Source organism: Aptenodytes patagonicus, chromosome 12, assembly GCF_965638725.1.
Source record: "Aptenodytes patagonicus chromosome 12, bAptPat1.pri.cur, whole genome shotgun sequence".
NCBI lineage: Eukaryota > Metazoa > Chordata > Aves > Sphenisciformes > Spheniscidae > Aptenodytes > Aptenodytes patagonicus.
In genome coordinates this window covers 12,254,518-12,282,132 of record NC_134960.1, presented here as the reverse complement: position 1 = coordinate 12,282,132, position 27,615 = coordinate 12,254,518, and the positions used below count along the sequence as shown (strand labels likewise).

Here is a 27,615-nt window from a genome sequence, read left to right as displayed (position 1 = left end):
TAAACTTAATCCTTGGACTCCAGTTGGAGCAGAACAGGCTGGCCGAGGTAATGGGGAGACTCGACACTCTTGCAAACAAAACTTAACCGGTCAGCACAGCCCTTGATTTTAAGGGAGAGAGTAGATCTGACCAAATGGTATTTAAAAACCAAGGTGGTGCTCCCCAAAACCAGCCCCTGTGGTCCTGCATGCCCCTGTGCTATGGGGGGAAGAGGGGAGCTGCTCCTGGCAGGGCTGATCCAGCACTGCTCGTCTTGTCTCCTCTTGCAGTCGGCAGGACAGCATGGCTTTGCCATTAACCACCAGAACTTGGGTTCAGATGTCAAACAGACAGAGTAAAGGACGTGCCCCGTGACCGTGACTAAATGCGGTTTCTGTGCCTAAATATATTACTGCGTTCTTTCCACCAGCAAGGAATGGCTCTGTCCTCTGGGGTTTGTGTCTCTCGAAAGCTGAAGCCCCTTTCTCGGTCCTGGGAGGTAGAAATGTGTCCAGAGTTTTTGCTGGAGCCATGAGGATGGGCTCAGCCCATCAGGCTGGGGGACGTGATAGGCTTGGAGGGACAGGGGATGGAGCAGGGGTGGCTCTCCACCCTGTGTTTGGGTGTTTGGAGGTGCTGGGTGTGGGTGGAAGCCCCAACAGATAAGTAGGGCTTCATACAAGATGTTCATGGGGAAAGTACCTGGCCGCCCTGTGTGTCCAGGCCATAGCCGGGCTGCGGAGGCGGTGCTGGTATCTCAGAGTACATGTGGAGGTTGTCATCAGTGTCCTGAGTGGCTGCTCTGTATGCGGGACTGTGCTTTGCCTGTGTGCCTCTGGCACGGAGTGGTCTCAGGATGGAGCCTGAGGTCCAGATCCGTCATTTATCTGAGCAGCTTTTGGGCAAATGGCCATCTATGTTCTTTGTGCTCCACTTCATATTCACTGCAGCCAGTGTTTCTGGACTGGGGGCATCCCCTCCACAGGTTTTGTGCAGATCTTGGCCCCCCCTTCAGATGCTCCTGATCTTGTCTGAGTCCTCTTGGTGCTACAGCAAAGTGCAGAGTTTGAGAACAGAACTAGCTGTTGCGTCTGTCCTTTATTTTCCATGGCATGTGTATTACGGGGCTGAGCAGTAGTGTGGGATGGCCACCAGTAAGCTGCTGGGTGACTTTGATACTGAAGAACTGGATGGGAAAGCTGGCATTCGGCAGCCGATGAACGACCATCACTGGCAACGGGGCAGGGAACTTTCTGCTCTTCTAGAACTAGGACTGAGGGCTGCAGGAAGATGCTTTCCTGGACTTGCTTAGTCTCCTCTGCCTCCGAATCAAGAGCAGAAGCCCTAGAGACTGTCTGGGCTTTCGGCTTCCCGCTGCTCCCGCAGGGCTCGGGAAGGAGCCTGTCTCGCCTGTGGTGCGTGATCCAAATGCTGGGAGGAGAGACCCGCCTTGCCATGACTCCTCCATACCCCATCACAGGCGGGGAGGTCTAGACCATTTCCTCCCACCCCTCCTGCCTTCCTCCCCCCGCTGCCTGCAGTGCCAGGGAAGTCATCCTGTGCTAAGGGTGCCATGGTGCCAATGCGGGCTGTGTGAGGGGCCTCTGGGAACCGCGGTCCTGCCCAGGGCTTGGTGCGCTGAAGGGAGACTCTGTTCCCCACTGAAGCCAGGAAATGTTTTGGGTGGGTTGGGGCAGCGCACACAGGGATGCTGTTCCCAAGATGGGCTCCTCCTGTGCTGATGGGAGTGGGGGTGTGGGGGGGTGAGGTCTTGCGTGCCACCAGCACCCCGGGACTCCCACCTGCGTGTTTGCTCTGCAGGGGTAGAGGAGGGGGAGGAAGACACCGCAGGCTGTGACTCCCTTTCTGACAGCGGAAGGGCGGCACCGGGTTTCATGGCTGAAGCCTTCACCCTTGGTGGCCACGGTGCAGGGAGCTTGGCGAGCCGCCCCCATGAGTGGGGCTGGGGGCTCTGCGGGAGGGACTGACCTGCTGCATGTCCCCTGCCCATGCCCCACTGGAGGGGCAGCAGCGGGGGCTGGCAGGGAGAGGGGAAGGGTTTTGCAGCTGCAAAGGCAGTGGTTGTTACTCAATGCGTGTGTCTGTTGAAATTCAGGCAGTGGTACATGCCTTGCGGTTTTTGCCTGAGGTGGTGCTGCCTCAGAGTGCCGCCTTGGCTGCCTTCTTGCCTCCCAGCCACCAGTTTCACTACGGTGGGAGGAGGATCCACACTTCCCCCTTTGGGCCAATCCCCTTACAGAGGAGCAGGGCCTGCTCTCTTGCTGTAGCCTAAAAAGCAGCTTTGTAAAAGTCACCATAAGGGGTTTTCCCCCCCCACTTCCCTCCTGCACCCCAGCATGAGTGGGGTCCTCTCGCTCCCCTGCGCTGGGGCTTGTTGTGGGGCTGAGCAAGCTGGTGGCTCCCATGTGAGGTGGCTTCGGAAGTGGTGTCCATTGCCTGGATGCGCTGGGAGGAAGGGTGGGCTTCGGCTCGCAGCATCACTGATTTCAGCAGATCTGCCCAGCAGGCAGGGTGACTGCAGTGGCAGGCAGCGTGGGGGATGCCGACACAGTGCCCGGGGGCATTGAGGTTTTGTGGGTAGGAGTCCCTGTTAACTGTTCTGCACCGTCCTCCCCACCCAGCCTTCATGTCTGGCAGTTCATCTCTCTCTGCAGCACCAGGAGAGCCCGGAGGCAGCCAGGGCCCCCGACTCACTCTGGCTCTTTCTCTTTTCTCTTTCCTCTTTCCCTTTGTTGTATTTTTGCTGAATGCAAAGGATTTCTGCCCCCTCACCCCGCCGTGCTGCCTCTGAATCACAGGAGCGGTTGCTGTTCTCTGCTTTTCTTCCGCTTTTCCTGTAAGTGGGTGGGCGATGCCAGTTGTCAGCCCTGCTGTCCCCGCTGTGGTACCCACACAGGCACATCTGCCCCCAGCTCCTTCCTCCTGCCTCTCCCTCCTGGGTCTGCACATGGGGGACAGCCCAGGGACCCGCTGCCCTCCTCCTACTGTGGTCTCCCTGCAATGGCAGCTCTGCATGGAGAAGGACTGAAACCTCTGAGCGTGGCTGAAGCCAGCCGTGGCACACCCCGCTCCTCTATGCTCTTTTTGAGCTCGGAGAACACAAAGATGGAAGTGACTGCTGCTAATGGCAGCATCCCACCCAGGAGATTTGTGCCAACTCAGCATCCTGGAGAGAGGGGAGGTGGAACGGGTGCAATGGCTGGCAAGGAGGCAAACTGGAGAGCATTTCCCTTCACCAGCTCGGTCTATAAATGGAGCACAGTTTACTTTACCCCATTTACTTTTCTTATCTCCCCAGTTCTTCCATGCCAATACAAGGCAGGAGAGCTGGTGGCTGTGCTGGAGGGTGCTTTCTGCTGTGGGTGATGAGGATGCCTCTAAGTTGCCCCACAAACGTGGCAGAGCTATGAGGCTGCACGTGGGTGATGGAGGCTGCTGCTGCAGCAGGATGCTGTGGGTTACCTTCTCCCCGGCGGCAGGCAGCTGCTTAAACAAACAAAGTGAAACCCTCTGCTGCAGATTAGGAGAGGAAATTGCTGAAGTACTTTGGTTTTGAAGCAGTTTCTGGGCCAGGCAGGGTGGATCTGAGGGCAGATGGATCCTGGGGACGCGGGCAACCTCCCGTGCCCGCTGGCACTGATGCTCAGGGCTCTGTGGGATGGGAGGTGGCCGGGTGGTTACAGCGCTTAGCATGGTGTGCACCCATGTAGTAATAGCCTGGGTGCTCTGGAGCACCACTATGACTCCAAAGCAATTGGGCTATTCAACATGCAACTGCAAAAGCAGCAAAATCACAGGAAAAGCCTCCAGGCGCCTGCCACCTCCAGTGACTTGGGAGCAACTGGGCTGCCAGCCAAAGGCTCCTCCATCCTAAGGGGACCCGGTGGCCTCCCTGTGCAGCCTGCTGTGCTCGTGGGAAATGCCTGGCTGCCCAGGGCTGCCACTGCTGAGATGAGCTGCCCCCAACTTTCCCAGCTGATGTTCCCCCCCCCCCCCCCCCCCCCTTTCTGACTGGAAGAGGCATTTCTCCAGTGCTGCTGCAGAGGGAACAGTTCATGGGCCCCTACCCTCTGACATGCCAATTGGATGAGTAATGCTCGGCTGAGGGTGTGTCCTCTCCTCTTAATTGGGCTTCAATTGCAAACCTCAGTTCAGGGACATCAGCTGTTCCACCCTTGGCGACTGTGCAGTGTTTGGTAAAAATGCCTTTCAAGATAAGCTTTTTTTATTTGGATTTTTTGTTTTTAATGTTGTAGAAAGTTCTAGGAGCTCAAACACACCCAAGAGGCAGGACCAGTCCTGCCCAGGGTGGGAGGAGCGAGCCTTGGTCCTACCTGGGAGGACTTCAGTACCTGGGCAGGAGATGCTGCTCCTGGCTTGTCAGACCCAGAAACTGCACTGGGCTCTAATACATCCAAGGTTTGTTTCCCGAGTTGGTGTTCCTCCGGCCCTCGCCTGGTGTAAGGTGCCAGAGGGATTCTCCTGGCGCAGTGTCCAGTCTGCTGTCTTGAGCTGCAAAGTCATGTAATGCTTTTTCATAACATGTAGTGCCTCCTCACTCGGGTACAACTTGAAGACCTGCACCTTTAAGAGCACTTAATTTAAGCCGTAGCTGTTTCATACATATGTACACATATTTATTCTCCTGGGCAACCCCAGGCTCACTGGACCCTGCTTCCTCGCCTCCCAGGCAGTCGCTTATTACTTGAGCAGCCCAGAAAATGGCCCCAGCCCCTCTGTGTGCCCCACTCGCACTCGGGCTACAAAATGCTTCCAGGTCCTGCTGTGCCTAAAGGCAGGATTAGGATGAGCCACGGGAAAAACCAAGGTCGCCAGCAAAGCCCTTTACCTTGTGTTGGACTTTTGCTTTCAAATTTAAGTTTAAATTGAATTTTACCTGTGCAAAAGGTTCTTGAAAGGGAAAGACTACGTGGGTTCTGCATGCAGACCTCTTCATTCATGCTGTTTCACTAAAGGTATAGGAGAAAAGAGCCCATTTTTATTTGGAAATAGCAGCACTCGAACTGTGGTTCGAAGGTTTGAGAGGTAGCAAGAGCAAGTTCCTTTGTCTATAAACTGGCTGTCCAAATCTGTTCCTGTGCGTGCAGCTCGTGCATCCCTGTTGAGCTGCGAACAAGCCCAGCACGGTGGCTGGGTTTCTTGGCCGTGGTGTCAAAGCTGAGACTGCGGGGCTCCGGCTGTGCTGGAAGGCAGCTGTCAGTCAGTCGTGTTGCTGAGATAGCTCGGTGATGGGAGCTAGCGGCGAATTTTGCATGTGCCTGCGAAGTGTAGTTGCAGCTGCCTATGGATTGAAAACTAAAATGCTGATAGTGTGTAATCCCCAGGATTTATAATGGCTTTGAGGTGGCAGCAGGAGGGAGAGCTCCTGTTGCTGCTGCATGCCCCCCCGGCAGCCCAGCGCAGCAGAGGGGCCGGGCAGCCTTTGGCAAGGAAGTCCCTGGATTTCTTGTGCGGAGGAAATCGTTATAAACAGGATGTTTGCTCCAGCCCCATCCCAGGCTGCTCACCGCAGACCCCGCAGCGGGCACTCAGACACCCCTCACCCAGACCCCAGGCGGGGGGAGGAGGAGGTGTGGGTGCTCCCCCCGGCTCTAATTAGTGTGAAGGAGCCGTTTGCAGGGTGTCAGCATTGGGTCTCATGTCTCTGGTTCACGAGACCACAGGAGGTTTTTTGGGACCGGGTGTGTGAAACCTCTGTTTTGCGGTGCTGCTGCGGCTCTGCAGCGAGCCCTGGGGTGGGTCCCAGGTCCTGCAGGTCGCAGGGGGATTGCTGGGGGTGGCTGAGCGCAGCACAGGCAGCAGCAGCCCAGTGCGGCGTTGAGAGGCGAAGTGCAGCACTGAGATTGGCACTGTCACTAGGGCGATTACTGCTCCAGCTGTGGCTTGGGACAGCCCATATATCAAAGCACATGGAAACAGTCCTAAGCAAAGAGTTAAACTCTCTGCAGCCCTTGGGTAAATCACCAGCCTCCTGGCTGCACAGATGCACAGGCTCTTGTCAACAGTTCTCTTCTAAGATCCTCCCAACTTGTTCCTCATTGTGGCTGGAGCGGCAGGCGGCCCACCCCAGGGTGTCAGCGACCGCCCAACCGTCCCCCTCCCTGCTGCGGGTCTGGGGAGGGCGCCTGCACAGCCTCTGCTCTCCGTGAGCTTCCTGCATCCCCCAGCTCACACACAAAGACGGCCGTGTGCTGCTGCCACCGGGCCTGCCTTCCTACCTGCTTCAATGGTAAAACGATTTTCAGGCTGGCCCTGCTTCTGGAAGGAAGTGTGCGTGGTGTATGAGCTATGGGGTTGCCAGTTGCATTTATTTAAATCAGGTTTTCTGGGCTGAAACGAGCCCATTAGGTTTTTGGATGTTCAGACTATCTGGCCACACCCGTAATTATTCTTTGGCATCTCTGCCCTTGCTGAAAATGCTTTTTTTTAAAGTTTTCCATATTTCCCATATTCCCAGTGCTTGGCTTGCAGCCTGCTGTGCCTGCATAAACATACATGGTCACGCTGGTTCAGATGGCCTGATTTCCCTAATTTTCTCATTGCTAGACTGCAAACCCAAATGAAACTTTGTGAGATGAAATGCATCTCACATGGATCCAGAGTAGGGTGCGTTGTGCTTGGCCCTTCCCCATTTAAAAGCTCAGTGTGTGTGACCAGAGCGCATTTTGGCTGTGCCAGCCATGCCCCTGGTAGGAAACCTCAGCACAGCATCTGCCTGGGGGGGACACCTCATTGGGCTCCCAGGGGCTCTGCTGACCAGGGCAGCTGTGGCTGTCACCCAGCCGGCTGCCCTCTGTCCTGTGTTGTGTGTGTCCGTCCCCCCCGTCCCATCCCCCCCCCCCCCCCCCAAATTAAGATTACGTTTCTCAGTCTGGAGGCTCTGTAAGAGGAGCTATGTGAGATGCCAGGGGACATCATTTAGTTGGGACACCCAAAGAGGCAGAAGCTGTAAAGCTGCTTGCTGAACATTAGCAATGAAAGCACCCAGGTCACCTGGATGGCAAAGGCCATGTTAGCAGCTGATTTGGGCTGGGTTGTTTGAAGTTTTGGGACTGTTTAGATTCAACAGCTGAGCCTGGTAGCACAGATGAGCTTCTCACCAGGCCTTCTCTACTGATTGAACGTAAGGGTGGCTGTTGCTTGAACCCGGAGACCCCCCTCTTTGAGCAGCTGAGTTCCCAAGGGGCCTGGATGAGCAGGAGCAGGAAAGGATTGCTCATGTGAGACAAACGAAACCCTGGGCTGTGATTCAGTGATGAGACAGGATCATTTGTAGTGGCAGGCTTTCTGCCAGCCAGAGCAGCGCAAAGATGCGATACTCAGACTTACATGGGATCAGATCTGTGCTGTCCTTCTGCAGCCGCTGCAAAGCCCATGGGCTTGGGTAATGCAGCCAACGGTCCCTCGCTCTTGGCTGGTCTGGGCTAGTGGCAGGTTGGGTGGTCTGGCAGAGGGCAGGTCCCACAGGCAAGATTGTGGTACCATTGTGCAGAGGTGCTGTCACCAGGCTGGCTGCGCCAGCAGAGCCCCGTGCATCCCCTCAGCCTCCCAGAGCGAGGGAAAGCCCTTGCCCTCTCAGCTGGCAGGTTGGCATTGGTGTGGGGTTTGCTTGGGGTTTGCTTCTGGCACATGGGCTCTGAGGAGCACAGGAAGGGCTGGCGTTCACTGGTGGTGTTAGTCTGCTCTGATGAATGTGATGAGGAACATTATAAAAATAATTTGTTGAAATGAGCCTCCTAGAGCTGTGTTTGGGTGATGATGGAGCACAGGGGTCCAGCGGGGATCTCTGTGCCTGGGAAGACCGTGGCAGGAGGCAATTCTTGCATTTCCATTTGCTGGTGAAGCTGCTGATGCTCTGGTTCAAGGTATGAAGTCGAGCAAGAAAAGGTGTGTTGACACGGCCCATCTGTGTGAGGGCTCTGCTGGCCCACTGGCAGAGGGACCAGCCTGCCAGGCTCCTGCTCAGCTCTGAGTCGACGCAGATTTGTTCTCCTGGCTTGCGACTGGTTCGAATGTCTTCCCAGTTGCTTCTCTCCATCTGCCTGCTTCAAATGCTTCCTCAGCCCTGGCCTCTGGTTATTCTTCTCCGCTTCCTCCGACGGTGCCTGTGTCACGCTGCCCAACCTGTCTGGGTTTCTTTTCTCAGCATTGTCTCCCTTCCGACTCTTGGACCCGGGCTGATTCTCGCAGAGTAATTCAAGGTTTGCTGCATCCCAGCACCTGATCCTGCTCCCCTTCTCCTCCAAAACAAAGCAGTTGTGTCTTCCACTGCAGTCCAGGTCAATAATAGGGTTTCCCGTGTTCAAATGTAAGAACTGCAGGACAAAAGGGTGGAATGTGGCTTGCCTGAAGCTGCAGGATTAAACCATGGGAAAGAGGGAGCTTGAACCTTCTCCCCTCGGCTTCTGGTCCAGTGCTTAGAGCTGCATTGAATAACGTGACCTCCACTTGAAGGGTTTAGAGAGCCGTGCTGGTAAACACTGCCTTCGGTTTGTTCAGTCGTTGTCCTCAAAATAAACTCTGGCATTTCACCTCTCCGGTATGTTGCCCTGTCTCGCCTCGACAAGCAGAAGAGCAGCTTGCCGGGGAGGTGAAGCGTTTCTTGTCCCTTGTAACCCCTGGCTGCTTTAAACTTTAATCTATTTATCTGAGCAGCCTCGTCTGCCTCGAAGGTGAGCGGGGAGCTGGGGCTGGCACTGAGCTCCCCCTCCGCCTCGGGAAGGGCTCTGGCTGAGTCTGTGCAGAGGTGAGTGGCAAGAGGACCCCCGTCCCTGAGGTGCTGGGGAAGGGCCCACCCTGTGCGGGGGGCAGAGGGGGCCAGGCAGGCGGGGGTGGGGGACCGGCAGGACTCTGTGCAGGTCCCTGAGAGAAACAGCAACAATCTGGTGAATATACTCAACCTCCTTATTGACATATTTTCCCCTCAAATTGCTCAAAATCAAGAGAGCAATGAACTACTGAGCAATGGGGGAGGGAAAAAAAAAGTTAAAAAAATTAAAGACCCAGCGGCCCTCCCCATCTCTCATTTGCCAAAGAAAATGCTGCCTGATTTCTCCCAGCCACGTCAGCTCCCAGCTATGACAGCTATCTCATCCTGTTGGCAAGACCGCTCTCTGGAGCAGCCCTTGCTCCAAAATGCAATGGGAAAAGATGTAAACAGAGAGGAAGCCGGAGCTGAAGCTGGCTGCTCGGGGAGGGCGTCCAGGTACGGGGTGCGAGGCCAGGTGCGACTGCTGGGGGTGTTGCAGCAATGGGGATGCTCCCTCCCAGAGAGCTGCTGTGGACCGTGTGCAGGATCTGTCCCTGGAGCTTGGGTGATCATTTGTGCTGGGGATGCCTGGGGGCTGTGTCCTGGGAAGCACCGAAGCCTCTGCATCCCCGTATGGGGCAAAGGGGCAGCTTTGCCATGCAGGGAAGCAAAACCCAATGCTTTTGTCTCCTCTTCCGTACCCAGTGGGCTTTGCTCGGTGAGACGTGGACCTGACTTTAATTCCTCTCTCTTTGTTTTCCCAGATCATGATCGAGTTCTGCCCGGGTGGGGCAGTGGATGCCACCATGCTGGGTGAGTGCTGTGCGCGGTGCTGGGCTCTTCTCCGTGCTCGGGGTGATGCCCGCAAGGCGTTTCCAGCCTTCTGGCACGCTTTCAGGGGCAACCTTCAGACAGACGGCAGGCGTGGGTGCCCCAGCTTCTCCAACTACCATTTCTCTCCCATGAGTTTGCCTATTTTCATACCCAGAGCAGAAGGTGTGGCAGCCCTGGGGCGTTTCTTGAGCTACTTTTATGTCCTTTTGTGATTTAAATGCTGCTGGGATCAGCAGATCACAAGGCATGGGGTGAAGGGAGAGTCTGGCTGGAGGGGAAAGATGGCTTTAAATATTTATCTGCTGGAGGCACCGGGTGCTTGGGATCCGGTTCCCACAGCTTCCTGGGAAGGGCAGAGGGGCTGAGACGTTTAATCTGGGTGCCTGTCATGATGAATCTCCCAGCATCTCCTTGCTGACTTCTCTGTATGGTATTGGTCACCTGGTAAAGCAGCATGAGCGTCCGAATAAACTGCAATTTGCAGTAATTCCAGGAATCATCCCATTTTTTACCTCCTCCCTTCTGCAGAGAGCCACTGGGACTGGGGAGTGTGTGGGTGTTCCCCAAAAACGCCCTGGCTGGTGCTACAGCCCCTCTGTACCAGGGCTGTATAGACCCAGGGGAAGTGATGTCCGCTTCACGAGGCGAACATGGTGTTCTGACATCTGCTTGCCTGGAGCCCCTGGGACAGAGCTGTGTCTCCACAGGGGTTACTCCCTTTCAGCTCTGATACTTCCAAAGGCCTCGCTTTCTTTTTATTTCCAGGAAAAGTATGGACCCAAACTTGTCATCTTTGATTCAGCCCTAAAACTTAGGCCTCCATTAGGGATCTTCTTTAAAGCGGGTCCAAATCACTGCAAGTAAAAGTACCTTTGCTGAAGTGCTGGAGTAAATGATGCCTTACCCCGGAAAACCTCAGCAGGGGTGCCCTGTCTCTTGGGACACTAAATTCCCCCGGAGCGTTCATAGGGCCGTGGCAGTCAGTCTCTGGAGGATGTGGGAGCTGGAGTGGGAAGGGGGTGCTTAGAAAATCGTAAGTGGCCTGGCTGTAGTGCCGTCACCCCCCGAATGAGGGGCAGGAGGAGCTGGGGGTCAGAGCTCAGGAGTGCTCCTGGCATTAGTAAATTCAGAGTTGCCAGATGTTGCCTGTTCCACCTCCCCATCCCCACCAGCAATTGGCATTTACCTTTGAAATCTCTTGTACAAAACCTGTGGCTTGCAGCACCTCACTTTTGCCAGATGCTCCAGGGAGAGCGAAAACCATCACCTTCCCCCAGAGCAAGGGAGATCTCTGTGAGGAAGAGGAGGAGGAACAGAGTGGCTGACCCAGCATCCCTGAGCCTGTGGTTAAGATCCTCACTCTGAAGCAGCATCTGTCCCAGTTGCTGGGGTCCATCTGTTGGACCCCATCTTGGCCATGCAGTTTGGGCAGTTGGAGTTGTCTAAGGCTTGGTCTGGTCTACGTGTGCTCTGCTGCGCTGGAGGGGGGATCTGTGCTGCAAGGGGCTTGCAGAGGGAGAGGGGGAAGCTCAGACAATGCTAACCATCTGGAGGTTTGATGGTTTGCAGAGCTATTGCCTTGGAAAGCGGTCTTGGACAGTGAAGGTGGCTGGGCAGAGCTCAGCAGGGAGGTTGCACCAGTGGTCGTGTGTCCCCGCAAGCTTCAGAAATAGGGACAGACAGCAGGGTATGAGCTGGTGTGCTGGTACCTGGTGCTACCTGAAAAAACAGCTCAGAGCAGTGGGTAGGGGTAACACTGGTGAGTATTTTATTGCTTGTTGCTTTGGGAGGTGGCGTGTCCCTCCTGATGTACGGGGGGTACGCCGCATCTCCGCGGCAGGGGTAGCTCCCTTGGGGATGAGAGCACGGGCTGCATATGGAGCTGCTGAGTGTTCACGCCTGTGTTTGACCCTGCTGCTGCCTGCAGCCAAGTTCAGCTCCCTCGTCTCTGCAGCATTGTCCCTTCACCAGGCGAGACGCACCTTGCCTGCAGGCACCCATTTCCCAAATCGGCAGGGAACGTACAGCTCAGACCCCCCTCACAGGTGTGCCTGACTCCCCCTCCTTGTCCCCTCATCTGCTATTCCTGGGCCAGTTGGCTCAGCTGTGCGTCCCCGGGAGGGAGCTATAAACCAGCAGCTCCAAGCAGGCAGGCATTGCCCTGTGAGTGCTGGCTAAGGGAATAAATTACCTTAACAAGCTGATTTGCATTGCTCTCCCGCTGCTTTGACACATGGACAGTGGTTTTTAAATGGTCCGCTGGGTAGCCCGTGCCTTTCTGCTGCTCAGGTGGAGCATCGCTCGAATCCTTGTCCTGTTTAACGGCTCTCTCCCTCCCCACAGAGCTGGACCGGGGCCTGACCGAACCCCAGATTCAAGTGATTTGCCGCCAGATGTTGGAAGCCCTCCATTACCTCCACAGCAAAAAGATCATCCACCGTGACCTAAAGGCGGGCAACGTGCTCCTCACCCAGGATGGGAACATCAAGCTTGGTGAGCTGCCTGGCACAGGAGCACAGCAAGTGCTCGCTTGGCCGAGCTCGTTGGGAGAGCGGCCGTGGGCGATGGTGCTGCTTGGGACAATTTCAGACTATGCTGACAGGCGTGTGCTGCTGGGAGCTGGATTGTAGTGTTCGGCTATGCTTGAGCGTGGTGGGGGATTGAGGGATGCTCTCTGCCTTCTGCCCTGCCTACGGAACCTCAGCTGCTTGTCTGCTGGCTGATGAGCTCAGGCAGGAGAAGGTGGGGGAAAACTTCATGTTGTTTCATGGGAGGCCAAATCTACCATCGAACTGTGTGCTCTGCTTAGCCCCCAGCCAGGCACCAAGATTCCCCGAGCCACAATCGTGCTCAGGCCCTTGATGGACTTTCCTTTCGTGAATTTGTTTAATCCCTCTTTGAACTGGATTTTTATGCTTTTTGGCCTGCTGAGCATCCTGTGCAGGGTGCCAGGTGGCAGGGCTGGGAGCTGGAAGAATTCTCCAGAGCAGGTCTGGTGGTGACAGGGCGAGTTTTGCCAAAGGGTTGCTTTGCCACCTCGCTGTGGGCTTGAATTAAATTGGCGTCCACCTACCTGCTGGAGGATGAGAAGGTAGCTTTGTCTGTAGGGTCTGGTCAGAAAGGTGCAGATCCCTTTCTGGACCCTGACAAGGGGTGGCTGGCAGCTGTGGGGTGTTCTTGGGATGATGGAGACCAGCTAGCCTGGGAAGATGGAAACCTTCCTGTGACCATGGGTTCTGCTCTGACGTAAGAAGTGCTCTGCTGGCTTGGGCCAAGGATGACCCACAGACAGGGACACCCTGAGCCTGGGGTGCAGATGGATAACGGCTCCTCCAGAGGTCATCAGGGCCATCTCGGAGAGCAAACTGACCTGGAGCGGACTCGGTACCCTCTGCAGGTCCTACCAGTTTGGGTTGGGTTGGCTTCAGCAGCTCTGTATAGAAGGGACAAAATGGGGGAGAGGCATCATGCAGTGGCTCGCTGTGCATGGGCCTGAAGGGAAGAGAAAGAATGCAATAGCACTTTGGTTTTTCTGGTGTAAAATGAGACTTTTTGCTATGAAATAGCAGTCCTGAAATTAATCTGCCACGGAGCTGCTTTTGTTTGTGGAAAAGATCTCGACTTCCCTCTAGATGTGTAGGGTTTGGGTTACAGTAGGGCTGGCTTGTTATGCCCCTGTCTTACAGTACATGGGAGGGGAGGTCCCTGGTGGTTGCGTACCCAAAAGCAAATTTAATTTCTGATGCTCAGTTTAGAGGAAACAGCACGTTGTATCATGTTCTTGCCTTCAATGTGTGTTTGCTTTTAAATCTGCATTTCAGCCAAGTGTGCTAATTCAGAAGGGTCATTCAGTTTTCCTACGGCATCTAATGTTACTGCTCTTTGCAGCTGACTTTGGAGTGTCTGCCAAAAACATGAAAACCTTGCAGAAGCGAGACTCCTTCATTGGGACCCCTTACTGGTGAGTGACCCGCTTGCTAAGAAATCCCATGTTCGTGAGGAGCTTCGCTCTTCTGAAAATCAGGCTTGCTCAGAAATGGGGAGCTGATGGCCTTTGGGATATGTTGGACCATAGTGCCTTACCGAGCATGGGTGGGAGGATTTTGACAAGGAGTCTTGGCCAGTGTCCGCATGTGCAAGGGTTTCCCTTGCCTGAAGGGAGCTGTGAGCAGCCTTGGTGGTGCGGGAGCATTGCCCGGTGTCACAGCGCCCTGAGCTGGCCGAGGGACCACCATGCTCCAGGCTTGGAGGAGCAAGAGACACACATGTGCTCGCGTGTGTGTGCTCACTGCTCCCCCTACCCCAGGGGTGGAGTGGGCTTTGAAGCAGCTCCAAGCACATGGGAACGACTACTCGCTCCAGAAATGCAATCTCTAAATCACCCGACTTGCTGAAGGAAGGGAATCGGCGAGGATTAATTTATTGTCTGAAGCAACATCCGTGCCAGATGTCAGTGGCCTGGGGGTTTCCACGGGCTGCCTGGGCTGTCTCAGTTAGTCTACGGAAGAGGGGAGGGGGTTGGACCCCTTAGAAAAGATGCTGCTTCTTCCGAAACCCAGAGCTGGGAGGAAAGGCCATTTTTTGTGCAATGTTGTGGATTATTTAAAGCATTTAATCACTGCTGCAAGGCTCACATGCACAGCAGCGGTGTCATCCCTCCCCATCCCTGCTCCTTGCTCTGCCTCTTGCAGGATGGCCCCGGAGGTGGTGATGTGTGAGACCATGAAGGACACTCCATACGACTACAAAGCGGACATCTGGTCCCTGGGAATCACACTGATCGAAATGGCCCAGATCGAGCCACCCCATCACGAGCTCAACCCCATGAGAGTCCTGCTGAAGATTGCCAAGTCCGACCCCCCCACGCTCAGCTGCCCTTCCAAATGGTGAGGGCTTTTGGGCAGCAGAGTATGCGTCTCCCAACTTATGCAGTATTTCAAGAGAGAAGAAATAGTCTTTTATAGCAGTATTGTTTAATTTGAGAACCTAATGTAGGATTCTAGCTGTACTCTAGGTCCAGCTGTGTGCTAGGGGCCCTGAGAGCACTGCTGGCTGAAAGCAGGCTGCTCAGCGCTGCCTGTGCTGTGACCGTGCTGCCCTTGTGCAGGCAGCACGGGGGGAGCTGCTGCCCACCCGCAGCCCTGCTGAAGCGAGGGTGATCCCATGGCTGTTTTCAAAACATCCTAGTTTTGTATGAAAGGCAGATTTTCCTTTAAACCTGGAGATGGCCAAGAGCTCTAGAATTTCTTTCATAGAGTCTGGAAAGCCTCTTCTGCACTTAAAAAAAATCCAATCAGTTAATTTTTTTTTAATCGTGACAAAACCTATTGCATGATAGCCAGCAGCATATTATTGTGAGAGCACTGGAGTCACAGGCGTTGTTACAGCAGTTCAGGTAGCAGGCAGGAGCCTGCTGCTAAAACCCAGCAGGCAGGGTGGGAGCGCTTCCTCTGGAGCAGCTCGGAAGCCAGAATTGGATCGGGGACACGCTCTGCATCTCAGAGCTGCGCTTTGCAGGCTGAGGGTGCCCTCCTATGGGGTTCCTGGTCCTTCACAGCCATCCTTTCACACTGCAGCTGTGGGGATGGGTCCTGGAGCACCCGTGTCCACAAGCAGCTCCACCCATCGGCACCCTTTGGAGGATAACTGCTGGTGTCCTCTCCTATCTCTCTGCCTTGACCCTGGGGCACAGTGGCTGGCGCTCAGTCCTGCTGTCTGTTGCCATCACAGGTAAGGCAAAATCTAGTCCCTCATTTGGCCACGTTGCTGATTCTGTTACAAATAATCGGAATAACTGAGCACAGGGTTTCCCATGCTGGGAGTGAAACAGTGATTGTGGCCAGGTGCCAACTGGGACACAACCTGCAAAGGGGTCAAGCAGACCCCTGTGGTGTTTGAGGCCTTTCCCTCTTCTGAGCTTCTTGCCAATGACTGTGTTTTAAGGTCCCTGGAGTTCAGAGACTTCCTGAAGACGGCGCTGGACAAGAACCCAGAGACCCGGCCCAGTGCTGCCCAGCTGCTGGAGGTAGGGACCGGCACCGGCCCCTGGCCTGGTGTCTGCGTCTGCCTGGGTCTGCGAGTGTCTGGACAGCCTGATTCCCTTTAAGAAAGGAAACAAAAAAAGTGTTGATGGGTCCTAGACTGATTTCAGATTATTTTTCCCTTGTTTAGAAAGTTCATAGTACTTTTCAGCCACTAAAATGCTCCAAAAAGCAACAGCAATGTTTTTCCCTTTGGAGCAAACTGCAGAGCCCCTGTGGACACCATCTGGAATAGAAATGGCTCCCATTGCCTAAAAATGCTCACAAGGCAGCCAGCTTGGATTATACCTGGTTATCCCAGATTTAAATTCAACTCCTTTCCTTTCCTCCTGTCCCCTTCCAAAATAATAGCAAAAATCTGGAAGATGCTTTTTCCCCCACTGTCTGCAAAAGCTCTCACTCTGCAGCGCTGGCACGCTGGCTGCACGCTTCCCATCCCACACTGGAGTCAGCGGAAGGAAGCGTGCAATGTGCTCTGCAAACCCGAGGGACTCCCCAGCCTTTTGGTGAAGCTCAACACAACACCCCACTGTGTGCACTGAGCGATTCGAGCCTGATTTCAATTAAACCTTCCCCCATGCTCTGTTTGCACCCAGGGATCCTGCAGACAAGCTCTTGCCCCACTGCCAGTGGCACCTCATGGGCTTGGACCTGCACCCCAGAGCTCAGCCCACCCATGGTGAGGTGGGGATGTCTCCTCTACAGCGAGAGCCCCTTCTTTAAATGCAGCTGGTGCTCTTGTTTGGGGCATGTTGACATAAAGCAGCTTTGCAGAGCACCATGCTTTGAGCATCTGTGTGCAGAGCTGGCGATTAGCCTCGGCATCATGTTCTCTCTTGTTCTTTCTCATACGTGCAGCACGTATCTGTAAATTCATTTGGGGGTTTAAGCCTGGTGACACTGGCAAGAACCACATCCTTAGGTCTTTGCAGTTGTTTAAAAGCAAGAAGTGGTCCTCGCTGTTGCCGTCACCGTGTGGTCACTCAGCCACGAGGTCTGGTTTTTGGCCACCTCACGTGTGTGCATTGTGCTTGGCTTTTCAGCATCCCTTTGTCAGCAAGGTGACTAGCAACCGGGCCCTGCGCGAGCTGGTGGCCGAGGCCAAGGCTGAGGTGATGGAAGAGATCGAGGACAGTCGGGACGAAGTGGAAGAAGACGACTCATTGGAGTCTGCCTCGGTGAGCACTCCTGGCCCTGTGCTGGCAAGTTTGCTGGTGCGGCTGTGGTGGGGGAAAGAGCCCAGCAACTTTTCTTGGCTCCAAAAGGCTGGTTCATGGCTATTCTGGGCCCCATCAGGTGGAGTGGGAAGTGGTTGCTTGGGTAGGGAGGGCCTGTTTCTCCATGCCCTTGGCAGCCACCGAAAAACAATGACGCTGGTGGGTGGCCCAGCTGCCTGCTCGCAGGAGGGGCTTGCAAAAAGTTGGGGTTTTTTTTTGGGGGGGGGGGGGGGGGGGAGGGAAAAAAAAAGTGAAAAATAGGCCCTGGTACAGGCTGGAGAAGCTGGAGTGGAAGCAATGCCAGCAGCATGTGGCGCAGCAGTGAGGCACCACCAGCCCTAGGAGGGAGCTGGGCAAACCTGCCCCTAAGCTGGGCTCTTTGAAGGGGACAGCACGGGACTGCCTGGGCAGCTTTGCTGCGGGAGATGCCTCAACCTCCCTCATCTGTGGCAAAGGATGGTGATTAATCCACAGTGGAGTTAGCCACGGGAAAAGGGGTTCAATATGCAAACTCCTAGGCTGCCTCTTAAGAATTTGCAGGTCCTGGAGCTGTTTCCTTCCAGTCAGTGTCCACAGCCCTTGGGACCATGTACCTGGAGGAAGATAGAAGTATCCCAGGACAGATGTCCTAAAAGGGAAGATTTCCTCCCAATAACTCTTTAGCTGTGGGTGACTTTGCTCTGAAGTGTGGGGCCTCGCAGCTATGTTAAAGCAGTGGTGCAAAACCCAACGCCTTCCCTTCATTGTCTTTCCAGCCCCCTGGTAAGCACAAGCGGGACCCCTCCGAGGCGAGTCAGCTGAGTTTTGATGGGGAGAAGCCTCCAGACTCTTCCTTGCCCAAGGCAGTGAATGGGCCTGTGGGGACTGGCAAGGAGACCACAGATGGACAAAGTGATCAAGTCTCAGATGAAGGGATAAGCAGTGACAATGACAAAGTGGAGAGCAACGACTCCACAAAACCCCTTGCCAGCTCTGCCTCCTCTGGCTCAGAGGATGGGAGAGCCACCTTGGGCACGCAGGGCAAGCCAGACATCATCTCGCAGCCTGGAAGGCTGGGTAACTCAACTGAGGGGGACAAGCAGCCTCAGCCAGGCAGCAAGGAGCGGAAGAGCATTGGGGAGCGACCGGAGAGCAGCCACCTGGAGAACTTCACAGAGGAGAAGCTTGCCAATGGAAGCTTGGATCCCCCGGTGCTGTTCCCCGGCAGCCGGTCCAAAGGGGATTCGGATTCTGGCAGCACTTCAGCCTCTGAAAGCATGGACCTCACCATCTCCCTGTCTGCCGACCTGTCCCTCAACAGAGAGAGCGGCTCCATCTCCCTGAAGGTGAGAGTAGTGGGCAGAGGGTGTGGAGAAGGAAGGGCAGCAAACCCCTGTTAAAAAGTGCTGAGGTTTTTTCCTTTTTTAGCCAAGCCCCTGAAATTCAGATCCTCTCCTTGAGAGGCTGTGCACGTGCACGCATTGGCCATAGCCCCTTAAACTTCTTCCTGAGAAAGCAGCACGCTGTACTCTGGATGGGGTTAATCTTTGACTACAGGAGGAGAAAGTGAGTTGACCCTAGTCTGCCCTGTGCCTGAACGTGGGGAGCAGGTAAAGTAGGAGAGGACAGAGGCTGGATGAAGACAGAGGGTCCGGGAATCTTGCTTTAGCATGATGCTAAAGACCATCCAGGTGCCACCTCAGTGCTATTTGGTGAGATAGCTGGAAAGGCTGGCCGTTGCACTTGCAATGTGAGCATCCAGGCTTGGAGCTCTGCAAATAAACACAGGACCAGCAATGAGGGAGGAAGCCCATCTCCAGGCAAAGCCTTCGATGGTTTGTTTTCCCTGTCTATGGGATGCCTGTCCTAGCTGGGCTCAGGGTGGCACAGCACATGGTGCTGGGTTAAGCTGTGCCATGGGCATGTGGCATGTCCTCAAGTGAAGGAGAAGCTCTTGGTGGAGCTGCTGCAGGTACATGTGTCCTTTGTTGTCCCAGGCCACTGAAATCTAATGGAAGTCCAATGTTTTGTAGCTATTTTGGGTCCCTGAGAAGTGTGAAGTAACCGTGCCACTCGCCTGACTTGTGCAGTCATACGCAGTCAGAGCAAGGACAAGTATGAAACCCAAAATGTGATTTCCTAAACTTTATCCATTGCCCATCACTCTGCTGCTCTTTCCTAGAACACCTAGCCTAAGGAGAAAGCTTATTTGCGCTGGTGCCTCTCTTAATTTTTCCAACCTGCCATACATCTGGCCTGGTTTGTGTCAGCAGTGACTTGCATGAAGACCTCCCAGGCTTCTTGGCTTTTGTTAAGGCTCTCTGGAGGCTGGGAATGCTTGTGAGCCGGAGCCAGCCAGGTCAGCATGGCTTAGAGGAAGAGGCAAAATAACTGGAATGATATTTGCTGAGCTTCAGAAGAAGAAATGTGACTTGAGGGGGCAGAGTGATGTGTTGCACAAGATCTTTATCCAATTGCCTTCATGAGTGATAGCTTCCTGGCACAGAAATGTGCCCGAAAACCATTCTCGGCAAAACTTTCCTCCCCTCCTGTCTCCTGCTGTGAGCATGAGAGCCAGCATCCCCCGCAGGAGCCCACAATCAATGTGGATCCCTAATGAGGGAAGTGTGTTGCTCTTGCATAGCAATTTATCCCTCCTCACTGCCTTTCCCATGACACCTGGTCTCCTTGAGACCAGCCAAAGATTCATATGATGCCACTCATGTAATTGCTCTCCCCAGTTGGTAGCCTAGAAGGGGAAAGGAGCTTTTCGGGTTTTAAAGGGAGTAAGTCTCAAAGAGATGGTCATGTTAGATCACAGTTTGAATTGCCCCAGCCAGAAGCAATGCTCAGAGCAAACTAAATGGCATCTCTCCGAGCAAGGCGTTCAAGCAGAGCTGTTCTCCAGGAGTAATGCTGTGGGAGGGCCCTGGGAAAGATGCCCTGCTGACGCCTCTGCTTTGCACAATGAGCTGGGAGTGTGTATGTGGGGGTACCAGGCTGCATTGCTCCCGCCTCACCCAGGCTCCTTGCCCAGCCTTAGTTTCATGGGGTTAAAGTCCCTGGCTCTGCCCTTGCTTGTGTTCCTGGTGCTGCTGGATTGCATGCAGAGGGTGCCAGGCAGGTTGCAGCAAGAGAAGGGGCAGCAAAGAGTTAAACCATTTCTGGTTGTAAACATTAACTATTACATGATTTTTATCACAGGCTAAACTGCAAAGTTAAGGTGACTCTTTTATTACCAGACTCTTTGTCCAGTTGCTTATAGTTTAGTCCAAAACCAAAAAAGTTTTGGCAAAAAGTATCCAGGTCTTTGTTTCTTTTTCTAGAAAGATTAGGGATAAGAAATCTACAGGTGGGTTTGGGAGTTTCTCTGGCTTCCCCATTGCAGCAAGCTCTCCAGGGGCTTGCTTTGGGCTTTGCAGGCTCATGTGAAGCTCTTCTGCCATCTTTTATATCTGTAATGGTCATCACAGTAAGACGAAGAAGACTTCAGGGAGCCTTTGCTCATTCTACCACGGTGCTTTCCCTGTAGGACTGCATGATTCAAGTTGTTCATATCTTTTTTTTTTTTTTTTTTTTTTTTCCCCCCCCAAAGAAACTAAGTCCCTGGACGCAGCCCTTCAGCCAGGCTTGGGCTGCTGACCCTGCAGAGGGATGCTGACCTGCTGTGGCACTGCTGGGAGAGGACGTGTTGCTCCTGGCACTTGTCCCTACCTGTGCTAATGAAAGTGAGCCTGGGCTGTACTTTGTGGAGGTCACTGTAAGGGGCTCGGAGCTGGCTGTGATTAGCTAAGTATTGTAATGAGGGCCAGAGGGAGACAAGCACTGAGCCTTTGGGCAGGACTGGCTTGTTTCCCCATGGCTCCATCTGCAATCGCAGCCTGATGTGGGGGCTTTGCCTGCCTCACACCTGCAGGTGCATGGGGGGTACCTGCGGGTCAGGTGGCCCAGCGGGTTTTAAAGGAAACATGGCAAGCTTCATGTTGTGTGGATTCCTCAGCACTGCAGTTCAAGGGGGTTCCAGCATCCCTCATCAAGCTTCGCTTTAGTTGGACATGGAGAGAAAGGGTCTTCAGGTGGTGGGTTGTCTCTCCTCCAGGTCAGGTTTCTGCAGGGTGGAAATCACACTGTCCTGTAGCGTGGTACCAAAGGTTGCGTGGCTTGAATGGCAGCTCCAAATCTGCAGCTGATTTCACACACACACACCCCCATGTGGTTTTCTTGCTTATGTTCTTCATTAACAACAGCATCAAAATTGCTCTGAGGCTTCCAACTGTAGCACCCCGTGCAGCAAGCCGGGGAGCTGCTTCATGGCCTCCTCCTTTCCTCCCCTGCCGAACTCAGGATTCCCGAATGCACAAGAAGACGCTGAAACGCACCCGCAAGTTTGTGGTGGATGGAGTAGAGGTGAGCGTCACCACCTCAAAGATCATCAGTGAGGATGAGAAGAAGGATGAAGAGATGAGATTTCTCAGGCAAGTGGGTCACTGGGATGGAGGAGGGCAGAGCACCGAGCTGGAGCAGGTTTTTTTTCTCCACAAGCAAATCCAGGAGCGGCCTAAAATCCTCTCACTTTCTGTCTTGGTCCCACTTGGACAGGACAATTGTCCAGTGTGGACATCACTTCTTTTAGCCTTTCCCCAGCTAAGAGGGCTTGCTGTACCGCGTAAGCTGAGCTCTGTTTGCATGCAGGGGAACAAGGGATGCATCTCAGGGTTAAGATGCAACAAGGCTGTGACGAGGGAAGCTTGTGCTGTGGCTGGCTCTGTCCTCTGAGGATGACTGAATGTGTCTCCAGGGCTGTAGGTATGCTGGCTCAATGGAAATAGGCACAGAAATCTTCTCAAGATGCTCCTCTTCCTTTTGGTCTTGTATCTCCTCAGACTTCATTAACAGAAAGGCCAAGGGAATTGTAAACTCCTTGCGCATCACTTAATATTCATGGGTGTATCCTCCCTGCTTAAGCCTTTATGACTCCTTTGCGGAACTTACAGCTTTCAAACCTCCATGACCTATTCTCAGGGAGAGAAACTGCTGTTTCTAGCTTCATTACTATCAGTAGCAGCACTGAAATGAAAAGGTCCATAAAATAATTAAAATACAAATTGTTTTGCTTGATGCTCTATTCTAGGCTCCCTTGTGCTGCTCTGAGGAACTCCCCGAGAATGTAATCTGTCCCAAGCGTCACGTGTCCCTGTGGCAGCCTCATTCCTAGGCCCTAATATCAGATATGTGCAGAAGCTCATTAGCTACTCAGTTTCATGTGAGAAGTGCCTATAACCCCAATATAACATGGGGAGCACATGTACTAGTGTACAGGCAATTTGCAGCCACAGCTGCTTTCTCCTGGTCCTCTTGGGTGTGGTGACATCCCTGAAAAGAGGCTCCTTTTTAATTTTTAAATAGTGCCTGCTTCACCTGGGAGGTGGGGGAAGGGAGAGAGAGGCTTGGGTTAGAAAGCATCGAGTCCCTGAACACCTTTTGGGAGAAGTGGTTATTCCCTTGGGACTAGCTAGCAGGCATGATCAATTCTCCTGGCATCTTGATTTGTACTTAAGGGGCTTGTTTCTGGCGTTTTGGAACACACCAAGGTATTGATCTGAAGGCTAGCTTAGAAGAGAGCACATCATATTGCGCCAGTTGATTTAATGGGGCTTAAGTTTGTTTTGAAAGAAGAAAGCGTTCCAAAGTGCTTTTCCCAGGAGGGCCTCCGGAGAGGGTTGTACTTAATGTGTAAGGCTAATGCACAGCAGCAGAGGTCATGGTGGGGACCCTGCGGAGGGAAGCTGCTGCTGCCGGTTCTTTTGCATGGTACATCAGTGATTTCCAGCTTGGTCGGGCACAAACATGGCAACCATCTGAGCAGAGGCTCCCTTTTACTGGATGTGAAGCTGGATGAGAGGAGTGATGCAATGTTGTGATAGATAAGTCAGAATTTGGGAAAACTGTCCTTTGTGCCACCCAGGCGTGAGCAAGAAGGGATGTGGAGTGCAGGGCCCAGGCCAGTGCCAGCTTGGCCTGAGCTGTTTTGAAGACCAGTGTGTGCTAACCCAGCTGGCAGAAAGGGTATTTTGGGCGCTGACTGGGAGAGCGTTGCCTGCAGCATCGCCTTAGGAGCCTTGACAGGGCTTGTTTGAGAAGCTGTGAAAGCTAATAGGCCTTACTTGTGAAAACCGACAGTTTGCCAACAGTTAACGTAATTAGCATCCCGCTTCCTCAGCGCGCTGGTGTCACAGAGCCCGAGAGTGCATCAGTCAGTTGGCATTTACATCCTGCCTGTGCTCAGAGCAAGTGGCAGGGTGCTACAGGATGGCTGCGCGGCTCTCATTCCCTGCTGAAATGATCTGGTTATTGATTCTGCCATCTCTGCTCAGGCATGCAGCTCTAAATTTGTCTGACTCTGTGTTTCTTTCTCACCCTCCGTTTTGACCGTCTGCAGGCGCCAGGAACTGCGGGAGCTGCGTCTCCTTCAGAAGGAGGAGCACCGAAACCAGGCCCAGCTCAACAGCAAACACCAGCTGCAGCTGGAGCAGATGTTCAGGCGCTTTGAGCAAGAAATGACGGTACGTGAGCAGGGAAGGGGAAGCTCCTGGTATCTGCTGGTTTGACTTCTCCCCTGCAGATGCCCTGCAAATCCTCGTGCAGGGTGATGCTCTCTGGGTTGCAGCAGTCCTGGGGCATCATATCCAGAGGGAGCAGGACCACCCAGGAACCCCTTTGGGATTTGAGGGATGGGATGTGTTTGTGGAGGACAGAGCCTTTTGTGGGCATTAAGCACATGCAGCCTGCAGCTTGGGAAGCACTGACTGCCATTGCCTGGCATGGTGTAGCAGGGGAAGGGTTGTCTGGACTTTCCCTCTTCAGTGGTCTTTTCTTGTATGTCTGTTCACAGCTACTGTGAGAAACAGTTTATAGTGCTGTTGTATTTTGAAGAAAAAAGCCTTTTAAATAAGAAAGCAGTGTGGACAGAATGTGAGAGCAGGAAAACTAGCAAGTTTGAGTATAAATTGAATAAAGATAAACTAGGCTTACATACCTAGTCCCTCTGTGGGCAGCTTACGTTGAAGTAAAATAATTTTGTAGGCAAGTCCCTTTAAAGCTTTCGTGAGCCAACTTTTAAATACCCCTTTATTAATTCACCTAATATGTGTGCATGGTAACCCCATCCCCTTGCGGCAGGCTGGGAGCCATCACTTATTTGTGTATTCTGTTATATTTCTAAAGTCTTAACATGCCACATCTGTGAATTCCCATCTTAGCAAGTCACTTCTCATTTGTGAGACTTATTCACCGTACAGTGCGATGTGCAAAAGCCCCAAACCTGCTGCTTTTGCCCTTTCCCTGGGGCAGTTTGCAACCTGCTCCCATTGATACCCGTGTGTTCCATCCCTGCTGCTCGCAGGAAGGGAGAGGTCAGACACAAGGGTGTTGTCAGAGCACAGCGCCCTCAGACTTGGAAATCCTGGTCTGCAGAGAAAGAACTGTTATGCTTGAGCTTCACTGCCTGCTAATATTTGCCCAGGGCTGTGGGTCCCAGTGGGATGCTGTAGATCAGGACGTAAGCAAGGAGAAAGGGTTGAAATGTACTAGAACAAGTTCAAAAATGCTTTAGGCTCACGCTAGAGCTGACTCTGCCCTGTGTGCTTCATGGGGCGTTATCTGGAAATTCCTCTGTGTTTAGTAAAGAGGCTCAACTCATGCAAAGACAACCCCCCCTCTATTTTTTTTCTTTTTTTTTTTTCCTTTAAACTTTTGGAAGGAAATGAAGCACAGAGGAGGCTGAGGTTGACCTCTGTTCCTTTCCCATACAGACAAAGAAGAAGTTCTACGACACTGAACTAGAAAACCTCGAACGGCAACAGAAGCAGCAGATTGAGAAGATGGAACAAGATCACTCACTGCGCCGGCGGGAGGAGGCCAAGCGCATTCGCCTGGAGCAGGAGCGGGACCATGTCAAATTCCTGGAGCAGCTGAAGCAGATGAAGAAGGAGGTAAAAATAGGGATAGGATGGAGGAAAGCTGGTTTCCTGCATCTGTTTCTTCTAGGAAAGCTTCAGCATTTCTCCATAGCAGAACTTGAGAGGGAAGCAGTTGTTGGTGTTTTAGCAGGAAGCTCTTGCTTTTCTTTGGTATATTTGGGTGCTTTCTGAGGTCTATCTGTTTAGTGACATTAGGTGGGGTTGTTCTTGGTCTAAAGTTATCTGCTGATAAATCTCACTTCCCTCCCCAAAGGTCAAGAACGAGGTTGAGAAGCTGCCACGGCAACAGCGCAAAGGGAACATGAAGGTGAAGATGGATGACTTTGCCCAGAAAAAACAAACCATGGTAAGGCTGAGAGAAGATTGCCACAACTCCAGGATTGGGAAACGCATAGTAGACAGAAGCATCCTTCTTCCTTGAGGGATGGGCAGTTTCTAAAATACCACCAGATGCTTTTCAAGTTGCAGCAGAAAGAGGGCTCATGGTGGTACTTGCTGTTTTCTTCCAGGAACAGGAGTTTTTGGCCAAGCAGAAGGAGGACCTGGAGCTAGCCATGAAGAATATAACCACCCAGAACAAAAAAGAGATCTGCGACAAGGAACGCGAGTGCCTGAACAAAAAGCAGCAGCTCATGAGAGGTGGGTGGCAAAGGCTGAAAAGGAGGAAAGCAAATGCTGTAACGCTGGGTTTATCCAACGCTGGCTCTTCCCATGTAACAGATGCTGTGACAGAGTTGCAAGCTGGCAGGATAAGATTTTAGAAAAAACAGCCTTGCCAGATCCCGTCTAAATGTTTAACAATAATACTTAGTGCTTTAATCTTCAAAGTGCTTTACAAATATGATCAAATTAGGCTTCATAATTGCAAGGAATGACTTTCTGATATGGTTTGCAACCCATTTCTCTTGGAAAACAGGAGGTGAACAATCACCCCCCACATCTGCTGTACTGTTCCCGCGTGTAGGGATTGCTTGTGCTTGGGACGCTGTGTGTGATCAAGCTGGGGGGCCAGGCTGGGTTGTCTCCTGACCCTTCTCCCTTCCTCAGACCGGGAGGCATGCATCTGGGATCTCGAAGAGCACCAGCAGCAGGAGAAACACCAGCTTGTCAAGCAGCAGCTAAAGGACCAGTATTTCCTCCAGAGGCATGAGTTGCTCCGGAAGCATGAGAAGGTGAAGAGTTGGCGCCTTCCTACGACGGTGCTGGTCAGCAGGGTGCCTGGGTGTCCCCAGAAGGGATGTTTCCCTTCCAGGCTGTAAGTGGGGGGTGGAGGGTGGGTTAGGAGTTAAGAGATTTGGTCGTTATTAGTGAAAAGGGACCAGAATAACGTCCAGATCAGCCTGCTTGCTTGGGATGTGTATTCTGTGCTGCATGCATTTAACGTACAAGAAGCAGTTGTGGATTTTGGGGGCTTTTCTGGAAATCTGTCACTGTCTGGTATGCGGGATGGTGGATTCCCAGAGCAGCGAGTGAAGACTTGGCACATCTCTCAGTCATTTCTGCTTCCTTCCAGCCCCCTTCTCTGCTTTCACAGCATGTTCAGTAGCTGCCCTCATCTCTTTTTCCCCTTGGAGCTGTCTGTCACCAGCCACCTCCATGCAACTCCCCAAGTCTGCTCTCCAGCTCTCTTTGGTCTGCTCAGCACTTGTTGGCCTGAGGTGTCTCTCCTCCTCTGATAGCTGTCCCTCTGCCGTTGCAGGAAAGGGAGCAAATGCAGCGATACAACCAGCGCATGTTAGAGCAGCTGAAAATTCGGCAGCAGCAGGAGAAAGCCCGGCTTCCCAAAATCCAGCGGAGTGAAGGGAAGACGCGCATGGCCATGTACAAGAAGAGCCTTCACATCCACTCCAGCGGGAGCGCATCTGAGCAGCGGGAGAAGATAAAACAGGTCAGGTCCTACAAAGGACAGCAAGGCTGAGGCTTGGCTTGGGGGTGAAGTACTTTGCTGGCCTACTGGCAGAAGGGAAGTCGGAAAAAGGCAACTGTTCCCAAATTTCTAACCCACTGCAGGGAGTCAGAGGTCTTTGTTTGTGTGATTTTCAGCGCTGCTTCCATCATGACTAGTGTTGGGAAGCATCCTTGGGGCATTTCTTTCTTTCCTATATAATAGTGCAAGCTGGCCAGTCTCTTAACCGGCTTCAGAGATCAAAGTGACGCTGCCTACATGGGCACCTGCTTTTCTCTCTTCCAGTTTGCTCAGCAGGAAGAGAAGAGGCAAAAAGCAGAGCGGCTACACCAGCAACAGAAGCATGAGACGCAGATGAAGGACATGCAGGCCCAGTGCGAGAGCAACACAAACGAGCTCCAGCAGCTGCAGGTACCCGTCCCTCGTGGCTCAGCCTCTTGGAGCTGCCTGTGCACTGTTTCTGCTCTAGCACAAGGGGCGTGTCGTAAGAAGTGGCTGCAGAGGACTGTCAGTGAACTAGAACTGATGACCCCTGCTCTGCCTTGAGAGGTTTTTGTGGCCATGTCTAAACATGCCCTGGAGCTCAGCTCTGCCTCTGGCCAATGCAAGTCCTGTTCGACCACAGGATTTACAGTCCCAGCTGCTTGATGGGTGTTCTATTTTGTGATCTGTGTTTAGAATGAGAAGTGTCACCTCTTGATTGAGCACGAAACCCAGAAGCTTAAGTCCCTGGATGAGAACCACAACCAGCACATGAAGGAGTGGCGGGACAAGCTGAGGCCACGGAAGAAGGTAGTGCCGCCTCGGCGCGAGCAGGGTGTCCTGCTTGGCTGGTTGGAGGGGACAGTGTCCGTAGCTCCAGTACAATCTCAAATACATCTCTTCTGT

At 53.2% G+C, this 27,615-nt stretch overlaps 1 protein-coding gene across 1 annotated transcript in view; it reads left to right on the top strand.

Annotated features, from left to right (window-relative positions):
• The window catches only part of STK10 (serine/threonine kinase 10), a 52,033-nt gene that overhangs the window by 21,498 nt on the left and 2,920 nt on the right, over positions 1 to 27,615 (top strand). The window contains exons 3-18 of the mRNA XM_076349860.1: positions 9,536 to 9,584; positions 11,949 to 12,098; positions 13,494 to 13,566; positions 14,297 to 14,491; positions 15,549 to 15,630; positions 16,690 to 16,824; positions 17,619 to 18,188; positions 21,187 to 21,317; positions 23,282 to 23,405; positions 24,654 to 24,833; positions 25,075 to 25,167; positions 25,331 to 25,460; positions 25,869 to 25,993; positions 26,521 to 26,709; positions 27,013 to 27,138; positions 27,406 to 27,519. Of these exons, the coding sequence (XP_076205975.1) occupies positions 9,536 to 9,584; positions 11,949 to 12,098; positions 13,494 to 13,566; positions 14,297 to 14,491; positions 15,549 to 15,630; positions 16,690 to 16,824; positions 17,619 to 18,188; positions 21,187 to 21,317; positions 23,282 to 23,405; positions 24,654 to 24,833; positions 25,075 to 25,167; positions 25,331 to 25,460; positions 25,869 to 25,993; positions 26,521 to 26,709; positions 27,013 to 27,138; positions 27,406 to 27,519 (2,466 nt within the window). The remainder of the gene's footprint in view (positions 1 to 9,535; positions 9,585 to 11,948; positions 12,099 to 13,493; positions 13,567 to 14,296; positions 14,492 to 15,548; positions 15,631 to 16,689; positions 16,825 to 17,618; positions 18,189 to 21,186; positions 21,318 to 23,281; positions 23,406 to 24,653; positions 24,834 to 25,074; positions 25,168 to 25,330; positions 25,461 to 25,868; positions 25,994 to 26,520; positions 26,710 to 27,012; positions 27,139 to 27,405; positions 27,520 to 27,615) is intronic.